This window comes from Siniperca chuatsi, linkage group LG21 (genome assembly GCF_020085105.1).
Source record: "Siniperca chuatsi isolate FFG_IHB_CAS linkage group LG21, ASM2008510v1, whole genome shotgun sequence".
NCBI classification, from domain to species: domain Eukaryota; kingdom Metazoa; phylum Chordata; class Actinopteri; order Centrarchiformes; family Sinipercidae; genus Siniperca; species Siniperca chuatsi.
The window spans coordinates 4346985-4365971 of NC_058062.1; the positions used below are offsets into that span (position 1 = coordinate 4346985).

General features: G+C 40.6%; 1 protein-coding gene across 5 annotated transcripts in view; it reads right to left on the reverse strand.

Annotated features, from left to right (window-relative positions):
* Positions 1-234: 234 nt before the first annotated feature.
* Positions 235-18987, reverse strand: part of slc1a9 (solute carrier family 1 member 9) — a 32008-nt gene continuing 13255 nt past the window's right edge. For all 5 annotated transcript variants that reach the window (XM_044181898.1, XM_044181897.1, XM_044181901.1 and 2 more), the window contains 10 exons: positions 16878-17036; positions 15729-15881; positions 14660-14913; positions 11741-11846; positions 11449-11575; positions 9222-9455; positions 8254-8448; positions 4096-4230; positions 3480-3912; positions 235-2009 (listed from right to left, as the gene is read on the reverse strand). In XM_044181898.1, the coding sequence (XP_044037833.1) occupies positions 1827-2009; positions 3480-3912; positions 4096-4230; positions 8254-8448; positions 9222-9455; positions 11449-11575; positions 11741-11846; positions 14660-14913; positions 15729-15881; positions 16878-17036 (1979 nt within the window). In that variant the 3' untranslated portion in view covers positions 235-1826. The remainder of the gene's footprint in view (positions 2010-3479; positions 3913-4095; positions 4231-8253; positions 8449-9221; positions 9456-11448; positions 11576-11740; positions 11847-14659; positions 14914-15728; positions 15882-16877; positions 17037-18987) is intronic.

Genomic DNA, 18987 nt, shown 5'->3' on the forward strand with positions numbered 1-18987 from the left:
GTATCTCTGTGTGTGTCTTTGTCTCATCAATGTGTAAGTGCAGTCATGTGTGTAATGTGTTTATTTTGTCTGTGTGTCTGTTGCAACTTTTCCATCCATTAATATCTTGGTCTGCAGGATTTTTCCTGTGTCTTTAGTCACCAAACACTGACGCGTGTCCCCTTTCGACTAAAAATCCCTCCACAGATTGTAAAAGTTACTTAAGCAGCAGAGAAAACGCAAAAGAATTGCAGATATTTTAAAGAAATCTCTAAGATTTTATTACATACAATATACACACGACCTGGACCTGTGAATCTGAGTTAAGACTTAAGGATGTAGGGTTGATGAACTTAAATTTAAAATGAAAGAGGGGAAGAAGAGACTGACAAAATTATTTTACAGCAATTAATGTAAAATGTAATGTCAAAATGATAAATGAGAGCAAAAGTGAAATAACTAGTAAATTTAAACATACAACAAAATTAAAACAGCATCTTGCCTATTACTCATCATTTCAGACACCAGACCACAACAAGAAAATACAAACCATAAATAATATAGACAATATTAACATCAAGAGTGGCCGCTGTCGGGGAAAAATGAGGTGATGTGCATAAGAGCGCCAAGGACGGAAATGTAAAGAGACGCAAGAAGGTAGAGAATTATAAAAATAATGTCTGCTGGTTGTATATTTCTTTCATTTACATGAACCTGTTGGTGTTCTTGAGGTCATTTAAAAGAATAGTTCGACATTTTGGAAATACGCTTTATAGCTTTCTTGCCAAGAGTTAAATGAGAACAAGAATACCACTCTCATGTCTGTATGGTAAATATGAAGCTACAGCCAGCAGCTGGTTAGCTTAGCTTAGCATAAAGACTTGAAACAGGGGGAAACAGCTAGCCTGGTTCTGACCAAAGGTAACAAAATCCGCCTACCAGTGCCTCTAACGCTCACTGGTCAACATGGTGTATTTAGTTTGTTTAATTCATCCAAAACCAAAAAGTGTAAAAGTGTAAAAATGACAAGTTGTGGCTTTACGGACATTTATGTGCTGAACTATTTCCCAGCAGAATTTCCTATAAAATAGCGAATTGTCATTTTTACACTTCAGTTTTTGTATGGATTAAACAAACGTGATACAACATGTTAATCAGTGAGCTTTAGAGGTGCTGGCAGGTGGATTTTGTTATTTCACTCCGACATGAGCTTAATATCATCTAATCTAATCATCTCATCTAATTCTCTGCAAGAAAGCGAATAAGCATATTTATTAAAATGTGAAACTAGCAAGTTGAGCAAAGGTAAAGGATCAACTAATAACTCATGGTTGTGCGTTAAAAGCCTGGTAAAAAGGTGGCCTCAACACCAAGATACTTTTCTCATCAAGAGCAAACTCACAATTTCTCTCCTATCAGGCAAATTTAAGGAAGTTCAGACATACAGGAGCATTTTAAGTTTGGTTATGAAAAGACAATCAAGAAATGACAATGAGTAAACAAGGGAAACAACTCTGCATTTAAGCTCTCTCTTGCAGGAAACCAAAGAGCATAAGCTTCAGGCTTGGTTTTAAGGGGCCTTCTGAGGAATGTTACATGGTGTTGCCATCGCAACATTTTAATATCTATGCATATTAAGCTCAGAGTAAGCTTATCAATCACTTATCGAACAGTTCTGTTAATCAAGACCAGTGAACTCAAAATACATCTAAGAAGTAGAAATGTAACCAGCCAGAAATCCACTGTGGACCTCCACTGGAATCTTGTGGAGCTGTGCATTAACGCGGGGAAAGCTGTTGTAAAACGCAAACTAATCGATGGGGAAGCTTTTTGGTGGTAAAAGCCAATCATGGCAGGTCGCCCGGTGGGATGGTGTGCCTCCGATCATAAGCAGTGTCATCACTCTCCTCGCCGTCGCTTGCTTCACCCAAAACCCTCTCCCTCTCCTCGTCCTCTTCCGTTTCACTCTCTCGCCTCAGCCTCCCCTGTTCCCTGTCTCTCTCTCTGTAGGCGCGAGGCAGCGCGGGAATCTGAGAAGGCAAGAGACATACATGAGAACATGTAGACCGTGTGGCTTATAGTGACTAAAAACGGTGAATTTTACACATGCTAAATGTTGAAGGATTACACCTGAGAACATACAAGGACACAGAGAATTAAATCATCCATGTATCCCTGCACTCTGGTGCTCCATGCTAAAATTTAGCATACCATGTTAGCATACAATGTCAAGCGATAGTAGGATCCAAACATGAGTTGAGTACACGATTTTGTACTATTATCTTGTTAATAAAGATTTTTTGCTTCCTCTCCTCTAGATTCAGTCATTTTAAAGATATAATAATAAATTAATTTAGCTCATATAGTCATTATTTGTTTGTGGAACAATCTTAGGTGAAAAACCACATATTTGTTCTTTTGTAATTGCAGTGTTTATTTGTTGAATATACTTTACGTAAATTTTACCCTTTCATCCCCCACAAAATCCTCAGATTTAAGCACATATTTGAGATTGGTCTGTTTTGTGGCTTTAGACTTTCTACAAGTTCTTAGTATCTCACTAAGAACGTTTTAATGACCAAAGCAGGAGAGAAAGGTTTCACTCACTTTAGGGGATGTAATTCAGATGAAATGATAGCTACATAAACTAATCAGTCTTTGGCCAAATGCAATGCAAACTACAAACATCCTAAAAAACATGTGATGCTGCAACTAACGATTATTTTCATTTTCGGTTCATCTGCAGACCATCTTCTCGATTAATCGTTTGGTCTAGAAAATGTCAGAAAATTGTGAAAAATGACAATCACATTTTCCCAGAGTCCTTGGTGACATCATCAAATGTCTTTTTTTTTTGTCCCAAAGATATTCAGTTCACAACAGCAGCAAATCCTCACATCGGGGAAGCTGTAACCAGAGTTATTAATCATTAAATTAATCGTTTATCAAAATAGTTGCAGATCAAGTTTCTGTCAATCAACTGATCGATTATCATCATCATTGCAGCTCTAAAAATATTACACAGAAATTGTTGTTTTATCACAAACAAACAGGTAAACCACGTATATGTACCACATATATAACCCATAAAAAAGAACACTTAATCCTTCAGTTTATCTGAAAAATTCAAAATGTCCATATGTCAAGACACATGGTTTTCTTTTGAGAGCGACGATAGCTTAAGTGGTTGCTGTGTCGCATTTCAGAAGCCACCTCCTTCGAAGGATGCTTGCTAAAATGTGTCCCCCAGAGGACTGAAGGCTAGTAGGTGAACCACCAGATTTAGAGGAGCCTTTGGAGTTGTACAGTCTTGGTCAGTGAAATGGGACACACAGTGTATGCTAAAGAGTTATAAAGTCTTGTATTACTCAACACTCTTTATCTTAAAGCACTCGCATAGACTAAAATACAGTAAATGGTGGAGGTGCAAATTTACAGTACCACAGAGGAACATGTATTCTGTAGCATTAGAACCAGAAGAAGCAGTAGTGGGTAGATACCTGGTTATCGTGGCTGGGCAGGGCGCAGTAGCCCGGCTCCATCCTGCGGAGGAGGCGTGGTGAATGAGTACAGAAAGGCCGGGGGGAGTGGGAGCAGACAGAGCGCGGAGAGGGAGAGCGGATGGAGCGTGGTGATGGAGATCGGATGGAACGGGACGGTGAGTAAGTGATGGAGTGGGACTGGGAGACGTAGCCGTGGTGGTTTTGTTTGGGTGGGCGAGGGGAGCGAGGTGGCAGCTCGGGCGGTTTGAAAGGGTCGACCAGGTCCATCTCTGTGAGGATCGGGAGGGGGATGAAATCGAGCTCCTCCACTGGGTGGAGCATTTGCATTTCTGCGGCGTCAAGTGCAGCAAGCTCCGCCTTCGACAAGTGGTCCACGATCCCGGCACCGAATGAATCGCCCACCACATTGATGGAGGTACGCATTCTGTCACTGCGTGGACAAACAGTATCAGAGTCAGCGAGTGAAACAGATGAGAGCCACCAAGAGCTGAATAACATCAATACCTTTATAACCCCTCTCCCAAACGTTACTGTTCAAACTGAAAAAGCTCTTGAGCAGAAGTTAAGAGCGTCACCACTCATACACCCTCCGCCTAACAGACACCTGACTCACAGCAGCCAGTCGACAGCGATGAGCAGACTGATGTCCTGTGTAGGCAGCCCCACAGCAGTCAGGATCAGGAGCATGGTAACCAGTCCAGCACTGGGAATACTGGCAGCTCCAACACTTGCCAGGGTGGCAGTCATACTGGGGAGGGAAAAGAAGACAATATACCCATTTTCAGAAAGCACGTGGGAAAAACGTATGGGGTTCTAAGGCCCCGACACTCTAACTCCACTTTAGACAACTAACACTGACAAAGGTGTACTCAAACCTCATATTGCACTTGAACACACCACAAAGAATGCAGAAAGCAGACATGCATTCGTAGCTATGATTCATATGTTCTGTGCCTGCGTGAGAGGAAATGATTTGTCATTAGTTTGTATTTGTAATCCAAACCAGAAAACTCAAAGACCAAAAACAAACCAGACATAGCCAGACATTTCCACACTACTGTAAATCTGTCACACGTCTTGTTATATACTTGGAATATAAATTGAGAATATGCTTGATAAAAAGTGACACTGTAAAATTTTGCTTTGCAGTCGTCTGACTGTGGAAAAGGCAGATGTAGAAATTAACAGAGAAACAACACTTAATGGTGAAAATCACTGGTTCTCTGGGCTGGACAGCCAATCAGAGAACTACCTTTCACCAACTGCCCAATAATAAACCCAATTGGTCTAATTAACTTGTTGTGTCCGAGCCCTAAATGGGATTGGATACCACTTGACGTTAGTATAAAAGGGTGAGCACGAGTTTCTATGATCATTATAGACAAATCTGCCAGCTGATTAATGTGTTGTGCTCTCTACTGAGGCCACCAAACTGAACGCAGTCACTGCCACTGGTTTGACGATGGTCATCAATGGCCTCCTCCAACAGATAAAATTAGCAGTCTCAAAACAGTAGTCCGAAATTAGTTATGACAGTTTTGGGATGAAAATAAATGAACATTTTTTGTTCAACCTCCGCAAGCTGGATCTGAAAGTCCTGTGTAGTAATTAAACAACCAAAAATTAAGTCATGATTATAAATCAACAAAACTGCAATCCACGATTTCTTGTATTTGCATCAGATAAAATATATAATCTAATAAAAATCTGAAATGGAGATTTTTAGCATTTCTGCTTCATTCGATAGAGACAGCAGAGAATGACAGGGAGGAAGAGGGGATGACACGCAGCAAAGGGCCCGGGCCGGACTTGAACCTGTGCCGCTGCAGTAAGGACTGGATGCCTTGATGCTACCCTGTCCGGTCGGTTCACAGTCGGCATGCCGCTTGCAATGAAAACGTGAGGTTAAAAGGATGAATGAACATCTAAACTGGACAAAATTTTGTTGTGTTTTAGGTAACCTTTATTTTTATGGCATTTCCATGACCATATTTTCAACATGTAACAGGTTTTAGAGGATCTCCCGGTCATATTTCTGGGCAGAAGCGGTTGAAAAGTATTATCCTTTCATACATTACAGTGTTATTGCACAGGTTTAAAAGCGAGATGCCACCGCAGTAATGGCGCTTGTTTACTCCTGCCTTCAACCTGGATTCGTTAATATAGATTTAGTACAGGGTTATTTTAACATTTCAGTAAATATTTCCAACAACTTCCTCCATTACAAAGACACATGCAGATAATGCAGAATGCGAGATGTGGTATTACATTTTCATAATGTGACCAAATAAAAAAAGAAAACCTGACTCTCCCCGAATCGTCTGCCATTTTTGAAAGTTGAAAACAGCAGCTACATACAGGTTGTAGCTTCATACAGCTACAACCTGGTACGTGTGTTAATTTTACCACATCATACATGCAACATTTGTATGAAAGAGGCAGAAAGAGAGACGAGGGGAAATGTTTATTGCCGTTCTTCCGTCCACAACAAAACAAAATCTCTTAATGTTTCCTGACTTCCTTTGAGTCTTAAATCTTTAAGGCTCAAAAGAATGTTGCTCGTCATGACATGTCTGCAATTAGAGGAATTATCAGTTCATGTTGGTCCCAGATGTGGCTGCAGGCCAATTTCAACACTGTTCTGCATGATGCTATTCATCTCATCTCAGAGCTCTGCATTACATCTCAATCGTTTTTGACAAACTGCAACGCTAATTATCACCCCGCTGTGAATGGGAGATTAAGTGGGACATTTAAGAGATTTACACACCACATATGGATTTTATTTTAGAACAATCTCACCACATTCAGTATAGTCATACTGAACTTTCGAAGATTAGATTGTGGAATTTGGTGGATTCCACCACAGCTGTTGATGAAAGACACACAATAAACAACTTCAAAGTGCTGTGCATCACTTGTTCCCCGCGGCCACAACAAGTTGAGTCTGATCCAAGTAGACTGTTTCCAATCACACATGTTTTGCTGAAACCTCAGAAATGGGAAACAAATATCTCACGACTTCCTTACTGCATTCATGCAGAGTTTTAGGCTGACATGCGTCTTTGTACATTAAAGTACACTGCCTTAAAATGATAGAATTTGTATGAAAATGTATTTGGAATTTTGTTTACACTCTTACTTTCTTGTTTGACTGCATATTTAAAGTAGCGTTACATGGGAATGTTTTAATGTAACTAGGACTTACACAGCATGTGGCCCTTTAAAAGCAACAGAATTTAAACTTAGAGCAACTTAGTTTAAATTCAGTTGCATCAAGTTAAAACTATTTGAACACTTAAGACTGTTAGTTAAAACTATTTTTAATATTTGCAACTAGACTGAACACACAACAGCCAATCAAAATGCTGAGATTATGTACTACTAGGACCTCCTGTTACCTACTATAATCAGTGGATGGTGTAAACAACAATGATGGACAACAAATAGCTTGTGACGTATTGTAAAGCTTTATACGCTTGTCAAGCTCTTCAAATGTAATGTTAAACGTATATAATGTTTAAAAGCACATGTAAATGGTGTTGTATTTCATGTGGGGAATTGTTTCAGATCAAAAAAATCCTGCATAGCAAAGTTAACAGAGCACTGGGCTGCTATTGACATGTTTGGAGGTAAATTAGATTTCTGTTTGCTAAAATAATGAATAATAATAAAATATTTGAGCAACTTAAAGTCCTCCTCCATTCAAAAAATGGTTGGAAAAAAGGCGCTAGTACAGTCCATTTAACTAGCTTGGAAGCCATCAAGGTTCAATATGCAACTTACACTGAGCAATTTGATGTTGAAAAGACATTTAATAGATGTCTATTTGTCTATAGATGTCTAGTTTAGATTAATGTTATTTATGGTTGAAAAGTGAAAGTTTATTAGATGTCAAGTAACAACTTAAAATTGCATTGTGGGATATGAGTAAACAGAATCTGTGTGTATGACAAAAATGATACAGTTATACTGTAAACGCGAGGGTGTGCAGTGCTTTTGTTAAATATTTACAGGTTTTAATGCATTTTTAAAATATGATTTATTGGCTATATACGTAGCTAATAAATCCTGGTCTATATCAGAGTTAAAGCAAAGAGGCGATATTGAAATGATGTCTACTGCTCAGTGGGAAGTGTGATGGGGAAACTCCTGGTCACATACACTGAGAATGAACTTTTCAGAAAAGCAGGAGACATTTAGTGTCCAGTAGTTACACTTTTAAAGTAAAGAATATTCATAGATCCTGGATTTTCCAAGGAGAAGCTTTTATGAATTTTTAAAGAGGTAATTGAACTTTTTGTGGAAGAGCCATATCAGACACAAGTTAAAACATGTCTGAAGGAGATTTTTAAGTAATTTAAGGCCGTGGTTCCCAACTTGTTTTGGCACTGCAGGATGTTTTTATATTGACAGTGTTGTTGTGGACTGGCAGAGAAAGGGGTGTGTCTGTGGTGCATGTCACGTCTGAAATAAAGGTCAAATGTTAGGATATCATAACACACGTTAGGCCTTTTCTCTCTCTTACCTCCTCTGTGGAAAGTCTTGGTAGCAAGTGTTATGTGGCCAAGTACTGGTCCACAGCCCAGGGGCTGGGAACCATTGATTTAAGGTGGACTTTTATGAAACTTTGCAGTATAAAGTGTCACTGTGTGTACGTTTGATTGTACTTGAAATGTTTCCTGTAACAGTAAAGTTCTCACCAATCCAGCCACTTTGTAAGGAAACATCACGAGGCATGTGTGTGGGGACCATCCATCATGTGCCTTACCTGACAGTGATGATCTGTCCGCTGTCCAGGCTGATGTCATTCATCTGGGCAATAAAGATGGCTGCCACGGCCTCATACAGTGCAGTGCCATCCATATTAATAGTGGCACCTATGGGCAGCACGAAGCGAGTCACGCGCTTATCAATCTTCAGATTTTCCTCCAGGCAGCGGAAGGTGACGGGTAACGTCCCTGCACTGAGAGAAGAAGGCCCCACAAGATGGCCAGTTAGAAAAAAAAGGTGCAGATGTACAAAGAACAGAAGTGTCTGCTGAAGGAAATAAAATAGGTAGACAGGTGGTGAAAGACAAAAGTGCAGAGGTGAGGAGAGAGGTGAGGGGGTAAAGTTGAGTTAGAGACAAAAAAAAAGAGCAGTAGAAATTTGAGTCGGCTGACAGCCTCCTCCTAACAGCTGGTGCAGGCCACTCTTGCAATCCTCCAACATGTGAATTAAAGGAATTTGATTCCTGGCCCTGCTAAGCTCGGGTCATAATATAATTAGAGAAAATGTTGATAGGATTACCCATATTCACTAAAGCCTCAGTAATATGCCAAAATGACAGTTGGTTTCAGCAGCAATAAAGAGTCCCAGGCAGGTCGAGCCAAGTCCAGCCAGGCAGGATGCAGCGAGGCCAGTTTGGATGGTGAGGACTAATCCGAAGGTTTTAGACATTTATAACACAAGATCTGTCTGACATGGACTTGTCTATGATAGCCTGTGCGTACACACATTTGGCTCTGCTGTCCCGATTTGTCAGTTCATTCACGTAAATACAGAATTTTGCCTTTAGCCCTTTCAGATTTAAACCATAGCTGAAAGCGAGTACCAGCCTACGCCGATCAGTCATAGTAAGTACAGCAGCTGCTCGAGGAATAGATGTTGTAAAGGAAACATGTGACACACATGTGTTAACACATGCACAAACAGGGAACTTCCACACACATACACACTTCCTGCCGGCTGTCCTACCTGCTAGCAGTGCCCAAAGCTGTGATCCAAGCCTGGAAGATTCCAGAGTAGAAAGTGAAGGGGCTTTTTCTGGTGATAGCGAAAAATATAGCAGGTAGGATCAAGCCGCCGTGGATCATCAGGCCCACGATGACGGTCACCATGTACATACCCAGCTGCCTGGCCACCACCTCCAGGTCTCCGATGGCCGCAATCTTACCCGCAATCAGAGAGGCAATGCCAACAGGAGAGTACCTAAGCACAGAGTTAGGAAGAAATGCTATTGACTGTGGTTTACTTTCCTAATTCTTTATTGTTTAAAAGGCTGACTGCTAAACTAGTATATGTCTATATTCTAATATGTATATTTTTCTTTCTTTTTATCACTGCATCAGGCCAGAGTATAAATCGATCTGCATTTTTCTGTGTTCAATCACTTCTTGTATGCAAAGCACTTTGAAACTGCTGATGTGATGTATTTATTGTGGTATATTAATAACCTTGTCTTGCCTTAGATGATTCTTAAGGAAAAAAAACCCATTAAGTATTCCTAGAGCCCAAGGTAATATTTACTTCAGAAAATATTCAATATACTGTAATGTAAGACAAGGGAAAGCATCAAATCTTCCCATTTAGGAAGCTGGAACCATTAAATATTTGTCATTTTTGCTTGAAAAATTACTTAAACAATGAATCGATAATCCAAACAAATACATACATCTTATGTTAATAAATTAATTGACTAACTGTTGCAGCTTTAATGTATTTAAAATTAATCTAACCTTCATCTTGTCACAGAGGTCTGAAGAAAGTCCTAAATCCTCTGTCTTTTAACTGACATTCGTGCTTGAAACCTGAAAATGAAAGTTGAGGGCGAGTTGCTGCTGACTTCCTCCTTCATGTTATCATTTCCTCTGCCAAGGATGTCATGTTTTCACCAGTGCTGCTTAATTTGTTGCAAAATTCTCATAATTTTCATCTTACATGCTAAAAAGCATACCATCATCATTTATATTTGCATAAAAGTTGAAGTGACAGCTGAAAGGATCAAAGCCAGAGAGAGAAAATTCATCAGCAGCTATTTTGATAATCAATTGCTTGCATTTATCAGTTTAAGACTAGTTTTACCACAAAACAACAATTCAATTATGTAAGTGTGAACAAACACCCAATCAATCTTTATTCACTGTCAAAGAAGCACTTTTCACTACGAGAGGACATGACACATTCTTGGATCTCTGGTTTCCAGCTTTGGAGTGCAGTTGTTCCCGTTCATGAATACAGACCGCTGTGGGACATGTGAATTAAAGCGGTGTTCCCTTTGAGCCGTTCCTGGTCCGAGTCAAAGCGGGTCCCATCGCGACAGCGGTCTGCTCTCCCAGGTCAGCTGCGTGCCGAACCCCGAGCCTGGCATTCAGTGACAGTTGTTTGGTGGAGCATGCCGTGTATATGGTTTGATGGATGTGTTCCTTGTATGATACGTATTTTTGTATACACTGGAAGCTGTGTTTGGCTGGCTCCATAGGCCCGTGAGTAATCTGTTTATACTGTGTGAGTGATACGAACAAGGACATAATTCCTTTGGTGTCCAGCTGCACATGTAGATGGCCTAGGAGAGCTGCAAGACGAGCATCCTGCTGTTTTTCTTCCAACCGCCTACCCTGCTCCCCCCTTCCCTTCCCGTCCCTGCTCTGAGTGCCACTACTCTCTCTTTCTGCGTGTGACTAGCCGGGGTCCTGCGAAGCCTCAAGGCGTGCTCTGCTCTCTGAAGACATGCTCTCACACGCATCTTTCCACATCCCGCTGTCCCTCCCACCCGCATCTGCTTTCTGCTCTGCTCCTCTGCCGTCGGTGGATGCATTACATTTTGGCAATCTTCCACCCCGACTCCCCTGAGAGCCCACAACATTGTTCTGGGCCTGCGACTCCCCAGCATACCACAGACTCCAGCATGTGTGCCAGGGAAACCCTCTCTCTTTTTCTTTCCATCTGTCCGTGTCCTTCACTTTCTCCCTTTTCCTCTTCCTTTCTCTCCTCTTCAGTATTCGATGTCTGACGCTGTTGCTTGTTCCCACAATTTGTCTCACGTACACAGTCTTCGCCTTATCCATCACTGTCACTGACCTCTGTGTGTGGTATCTCCAGAATGTCAAAGCAATGCAGCCATTGGCCCACATGAGCAAAAACAGAGACACATGTTGTGCATACTTGCAAACTCACAAATACACGGGGAAAACAAGACACTGACCACATGATCATGGAAACCATCGTCATGATAATCTCGTTGAGGATGTTGAAGAAGTCGCACATGACCTTCCCTCGCTCGCCCATCCTGCCCATGCAGATCCCAAAGGTGATGAAGAAGCCAATCAAGCCTTGAGGAGGACACAAAGCAGCATGTGACTGGAAACTCCAACATGCAATGGAGTAAAGTACCGTAGTTCTCAATGCAAAGCAGCAAACATCAGATGAGATGATTGGACAGCACAAAGCTTCAAACCTTTTAAAACAGTGTAATATAATCTCGGTCATCAACTCACCGAGGACGTTCATGCCCCATTTGTATTCCAGTGACTTCCTGTTCACTAAGATGGTCTCAGTTTGGTTTGGTGATGTGACCGGCACCTTTTTCAGCACCGTTTGAACCTGGAGGGAGGACAAAACCACATTAAGATTGATGACTGGTGCAGAGTATGATTCCAATTCATACAGCAAAACCCTGATTTTGAAATCCCTTTTGTGTGTGAGCAAACGAAAGCTTGGCTGCAGCACAATAAACTTGTGTTTAAAGAAAAGGCAAAACAGACAACAAGAGAGATCTCTCACAAAGACAACAAAGGGAAAGAAAAGAGATACAAGAAAGTTGAAAGATGAAGGACACGTCCTTCCTGCAAAAGCAATTATGCCTTTTATGACTTCAATGAATCCCCGATGAGTGCAAACAAAAGAAGCAGTAAAACAGAGATGCAGACAGAAAAGAGAGAGAGATGTGAAGAAATGCATTAAGGAAAAGGGAAAAAACAGAGAAGGCCGCAGGGAGAAGAAGAGGGAGCAGGAGTCTATAAGCTGGTGCTCAGCAGTGCTGCCTGTCCACCAGCAGATGACTTACTGTGGTAAATAAGGATGTAGCATCGCAGATGTAAAGAGATTAGATGTAGCAGGAGGGCTGACCCTCACCCAGTCCAACACAGACAACTACTTCTAAATCACTCAGACACACATGCATAACAGACAGAAGAAGGGGAAAAACAGGATTTGGACAGAAGAAGGCAACTGTCATGATGAGACTTGGATTATCGTTTAAAAATGATCAGCTAGGATAAACAGTAGCCGTCTACTGGCTCATCCAGTCCTGTCCACCACTAGCCAGCTGACCAGTAGTATAGCTGGGTATTCAAGCGGAAAATTACAATCTTATTTTTTAGTTGGTATTCAAAACAAAGTTTCTACATGTGAATCATTTCCGATATCTCACCTTTTGCAGCATTATTATTCCTTAAATAAATATCCTTATCACTCAACACAGGTTTCAACCAGTCATTTTTGTTATTTAATAATCTAGAAATCATTAATTAAATTAATGAACACTTTGGTATATAAAATGGCCCGAAAAATGACAAATTCCCATCTCAATTTACCTGAGCCTAAAGTGATATCTTATTTTATCTTCCTTCTTTTGTCTAAACAACAGTAAACAACAACAACATTACAACGGTATGAATGCACTATGAGCAAAAAGCAAGCATTTGAGAAGCTGTCGCCACCAAATATTTGGTATATAACCTGCTAAATGACAATCTCTCTCTCAATCGACTAATTGTTTCATTGTTTCAGCTGTACACTCAATATGTACAACGTCTCTTCGTTTTATTTGAGGAGCTCTGCTTTTATTTGGATTATTTAAAACTTCATTCAACTGGATAATTACACTTCCAGGACTGTGCATGAACAGAAGGCAGCCTTGGCCTTTTGGTCCTCTTGTAGCCAAAACTCTTTGAGTCGAATCATGCTTTCACCCCTGACACATGTAGAAAACATTGTGCATGGAGTTTGGAGGACAACCAGATTCTCCAGAGAATCACATCAGTCGTTAACAACTCTCTGTAGCTCTTTCATTCTGTCAGACTGCACAGTTAATACCTTGTACAGACTAATGACTTCAACTTTGGCCTTTTCGAGTTCACATAAAGAGGTCTTTCCAATATTTAATGTAACCAATCGCACTTCAAAGCCCATTTAGTAGCTGTTATGGAGTTTTAGATCAGTGGTTCCCCACCATTTTTGCTTGTGACCCATTAACACAAAGCAACATCTACTCGCGATCCTCCATTACAGGGTGCATGTGAGACGTGAGCAGTTGAATCAAAGAGTGATTTTCCCTTATTAGAGTGTTTCATTTCACTACTTTGTTGAGGACTGAAGGGATAAAACACTACAGTGTTTCCCACAAAAAAAGTAAAGACTGGAGAAAAGTCTGCAAAATAAACATAACATAATGTAGCGGAATTTGTATTTTTGAAATTTCCTACCCCAGTATTCATCTCACGACCCCGACCCACAGGTTGGAACCACTGTTTTAGATAAATATAATAATAATACATTTTATTTATATAGCACTTTTCTTAACAAGGTGCTTCACAGAAAAGGAAAAAAAAAACAGCAGATGAAACAGCAGATAAAATAACACATAAAGAACATACAGACCATATCACATGATCTTCATCAGCACAGAGTTTGGTCAGTTGTCATGGAATTGCAGATGCTCAAATTTCCATTTCTCTGGGCACGAGAAGGACTTCTCGTCCATGTCGGCTTAAAAGCTGAGCTCCAAACATAATCTTCATCTGCTGACAAAGATCATGTGACATGATCGAAAACTCCACAACAGCTACTAAATAGACCCTGTGGTGAGATTGTTTTGTCAACTGCTGAATAAACTTTGATGCTCAACTGGATTATATATGAAGGGTTCATTTGCAAAAAAGATCTCTGTTTTTATTCATTTTCCTAAATCATGTTTTTTTGTGCACTCCATGGAATATCAATCACTGGTGTTATATTATTTATTTTAATAATGGTGTTTATCTGTTTTTGCAAATTAACTCTTCATATATGTGTGTTACGGTGTTAAAACTTCTGAAACAGCATTAAGCGTTTCTGGACACTAAAACTAACATTTAAAAGCCTTTCTAATGAAACTGTCAATGTAGAGTGGTTAGCATCACCTTAAGGTTGAATGATGCAGATTTCATTACAGGATTTACACACCAAGAAAGGCTGACTGATGAATAACTAATCTCTGTTAAAAGACCAACATTGGCCAAACAACTTTTCCTTTCTGACCTCTATCCCATATCTGGTACATTTGTATTTTGATGCATACAACCCTTTAGTGTGCACAAATTAAGCACCAGAGTAATATAACAGTTCCAAAGATATGTTTCAGATGCTGAGGCTACCTGTTGGATACAGGCCTGCACCAGGTTCTCAGGGAAGAGGTTTCTGATCAGGTCGAGGAAGGCGTCCAGACTGCTGACCTCCTGGTTCTTCGGCGCTGTGCTCGACGAGCCTCCCCTCAGTTTGGGGTTCCCCGGGTGGATCCCCAACACCAGGATGACCCCGAGGACAGCAGCGATTACAGTGGTGGACATGTAGTACACCATGGCTCTACTACCCATCCTGCCACTGGAGCGGGCGTCTAGACCAGCCAGCCCTGAAAGAGACAGACGACCATCAGTGTTTGCACTCACCATCGACACACCGTGTACTGTGAACGCAACTGGGTTCAAAACTGCTTTTAATATGCTAACTTCAGAATGTTAACTTGTGTACAGTAACATGTTAACATGTTGATATTTAGCATGTAACATATAGCATGTTAGTTTGAAATATTGTACAGTTAATTACAGTTTAGTTTGTTTAGTGTAATATAGCCTACTTACAGTGTGATAGCATTTAGCATGCAATGTTAGCATTACTCTCGAAGCACAGCTGAGGCTGAAAGGATTGGTTCAGAGGTATCTTGTTAATGGCTTTTCAACCAGAACTGTGGGGAAAACACTAAATTCTTGTACATTTTTTTCTCAATAAACTGATAAATTTGGGATGTACTGCTGACTGCTGTCTCTGTTAGCCATGGAGCCCTTAGCCACGGAGTTAGTTAGTTAGTTTGATAACATGTACAGTTAGCATAGTAATATGCAAATGTTAAGCATGTTACTGTAACATGCTTACAGTGTGTTAGCATCTAGCATGCAATGTTAGCATTACTCTCAAAGTGCAGGCTGAAAGGGTTCAGGGATTCGTTTTAGAGCTATCTCATCGTGAACCAAAGAGACAGAAAAGTGGAAAATTTGACTGGTTAGTGGTGCTATGAAAGGTCATTAGGATGCATCGTCTGGGGGCCATGACTGTTCAATATTTTATTTGTCAGCTTACATCCAAACAAAACAATACCTGTACACAATGGCCTTGGCTTACTGTGTGTTGCTTGTGTGTCTATGCTTGCATGTGTGTGCAGAAGCACACCTGTGATAAGGCTGGAGATGATGAGAGGCAGGATGAGCATCTTCAGCATCCTCATGAGGATTTCTCCAGGGAAAGAAACCATCGTGAGTGCGGAGCTGTCCGTCACCTTCATGTACCGCAGCAGCATCCCAAACACCACTCCCATAACAACACCTGAGGAGAGGAGAGGAGAGGAGAATGTGTTTAATATTCTGTGCATTATTTGGAAACAAATAATGTTGATTTAAAGTTGTTTTCTGAGTAGGGATAGATTGATGTATTTGGACCAAAATAACAAAATAATTAAACTGTCAAGTTTTGTTTTTGTACCACAATAATTTAGCATATTGGGTCCAAATTAGTTTCTCAAACCATTTAAAAAGTCCCCTTGCCTCAAAGAGTGGCACAGAGTGCCACGATGGTATGAATATTGTAGATTCTCAAGAAGTCGAAAATCCTGAATAACCTCTAATGTGCATACTTGGTTAGATATAAATATAATGACCTTTAGCACAAACTATCAGCACCAAAAATATCTAAAACTCTGTACTGGTGTTGGCCTTCAGAAACCACTTGTTGATAGACAGTTTTTTTTGTGGACTCACTGGCCTTTCTCTTCCCCCAAAAGTGTTGTTTTACGTCTGACATGTAAGAGACCTCTAACAAATGAAACTGATGTCTACTGTAATGTAAATGGATTTAAATTGGGGTTTAAATCTGGGTGACAAATGACAGACAAATAACACACTTCTTGACTTTGCAGAGGGTTTTTTTGGACAAAGAACACAGCTATGCAAAAACATACCAAAGTGTTTAGAGAGGCAGACTAAAGACAACAACAAGCCTAAGATGTTGCATGGGAAAATACATCTTGGATTGTGCGTATTAAGATTTGCTGCAGCACAAATGGCTATTTTTTAAACAAAAATACTGACCTCAAATTGAATTATATTCAATCAGCAAAAAATGTGGGGGTTCGGGATGTTAAATTATGTTAACCAAAAGCTCAGATTAGGCTTGTTTTTTTAACATGTTTCTTCAAGTCATTGTTTCTCAACATTTATTCTATTTTTAACAACAACTACAATCCAGCTTTCACAAGCTGATGGGCTGCAGTTAAACACTGAATAATATCAGGAGATAGCCTGGAGTTTCCCGGTCCATGCCTACCCATAACAGTGAGTCCCAGCAGCAGGTTGTGGGTGTTGCGGCTGCAGTGGCCAGCATCTTTATATGCAACTTCTGTGTTGTCATCTTGCTGGTTTTCTTCTTTCTCCTTCACCTTGTTTGTGTTAGACTGGTTGGCTGTCTGCTGGTTTGTCATCCTGCCTATGGAGACAGCGGGAGAGATGGGTTTACTGCTGGAAGAATACATGCTCCAACATCATTCAGCGTTCAGCTGGCCTGCACAGTATTCAGTGTTGGTTGATGATGTGCCCCTGGCCCTTCCACTGATTTGTCAAATGTGTAGACGCTGGATTGTTTATAGACTACCTTAACAAAACATTATTCTCCTGTGGCTAGTGAGGACTTACTTTGTTGCCATTATGGATGGCTGACTCTGTTTTTAAAGGGGGATTAGGGACAACCAGGGCTACCTACCACTCACTCACACAACAGGAAAGCCCTTGGAGTATTTGGTTTGGGTTCCTAAGTGAAGTAAAGAAGCATGTCTGCAGGCAAGCAGGCGATGGCTGAACAGGACATGAAGAAACATCTGAAGAGATGTAATCTGTAATTATCCTCTAAATGGAAAAGGCAGAAACTGCCAGAATCTAAATACAACACAATATGGAGTTGCTGATAAAGGGAGAGATATAGCTGATGAGTAAAGAATGAGTCAGCTAGGAGCCATGAGATGTGGACCCTGGCTGTCTGACCATCTGTGACTGACGGGTCTGACTGTTACGGGCTCGGACAAGGGCTTGAGTGGAAGTTACTTGCTGACTAAAACCATACTGGAAAGAACAAGACTAAGAGGCTACAGCCATGCTAGCGGCTGTGTGAAGCTGTCATTGGGAACAGCATTGCTTTAAGCTAAATGCTAACATGCTCACAATGACAATGCTGACACATTGGTATAATGTTTCATTCAGCTGAGGCTGATGGGAATGTCATTCATTTGCAGGTGTTTGGTCATAAACCAAAGTATTTAACACTTTTAATCTGATGATGGTGCTAGGTGAAAGGTTAAGAGATCCCCAAAGTTATTACAATCCACCCTGAGGGATGTTGAATGTTTGTACCAAATGTCATTTGGTTTTCATCCATCCAATAGAGATATTTCACTCAAAACCACAAATGTCAATCACATGGTGGTACTAGAGGAGTCAGGGCATACATTATCTGGAATAAATATCTGTAGGCCTACATGACAATTCTGTGCCAATCCAACTTGAAGATGTTGAGATATTTCTCTGGATAAGTGAACATTTGGACCTGCTGATGGCGCTAGACGAAAAGTCAGGGGATCACCAAAGTCATTAAGATTCATCCTCTGGGGACAACGAAAGTTTGTCATGGATATCCATGTGGTAGTAGCTGAGATATTTCAGTCTGGAAGTGGTGGACTGACCAACCGATATTATATGCCATTCGAAGAGCCACAGTGCTTGCATTGCTAAGAAGGACTTGAATTGAATTTATTTTTTTTCATAGGGACGATGTAGTTTAACATAGTTCCAATACAGAGCATGAAACTGATGTGCTGCAGAGAGAAATTATAGCTATTGCTCATTTTCAACTCTTGTCCCTATAATCTGGCAATGACCAAATTCAAGTATGTCTGTCCAAATGCAATTCAGTACCATGAATAATCAGAAAGGTGGAAATGTGGAAAAAGGTATATAATGTTTAGTTTAGAGTGAAAAACTCAACAGTATTCTTGTACGTATAGAAGTCCACATCCATCAGAGTGCCTTTAACACTTTTTGTTCTTCTTGTCACCCTAAAGCTGTATCGCTTCTTTGAGTGGGCAAACAACTCTCCAATAAACACCTGTCAACTGTTAATAATTAGCACTCAAAGTCTATTTTAGCTCCACACAAGATTGTTATGGAAGCAATCAATTTTTCCTCTAAGGCAGAGTCATCAGCTTCAACAGGAAGGAGGACTCAACGAGTAAGAATGCGTCCACTGTCCAATAACACTACACGTTTCTACTGAGCAGAGAAAATTTCAGAGACCCCACCGCCACCATCTCTAAACATTAATCGTATATAAACACATCTGGAGAGCAGCGCAGCCATGCCAAATCCTTGACAGAAGTATGAATGTCACA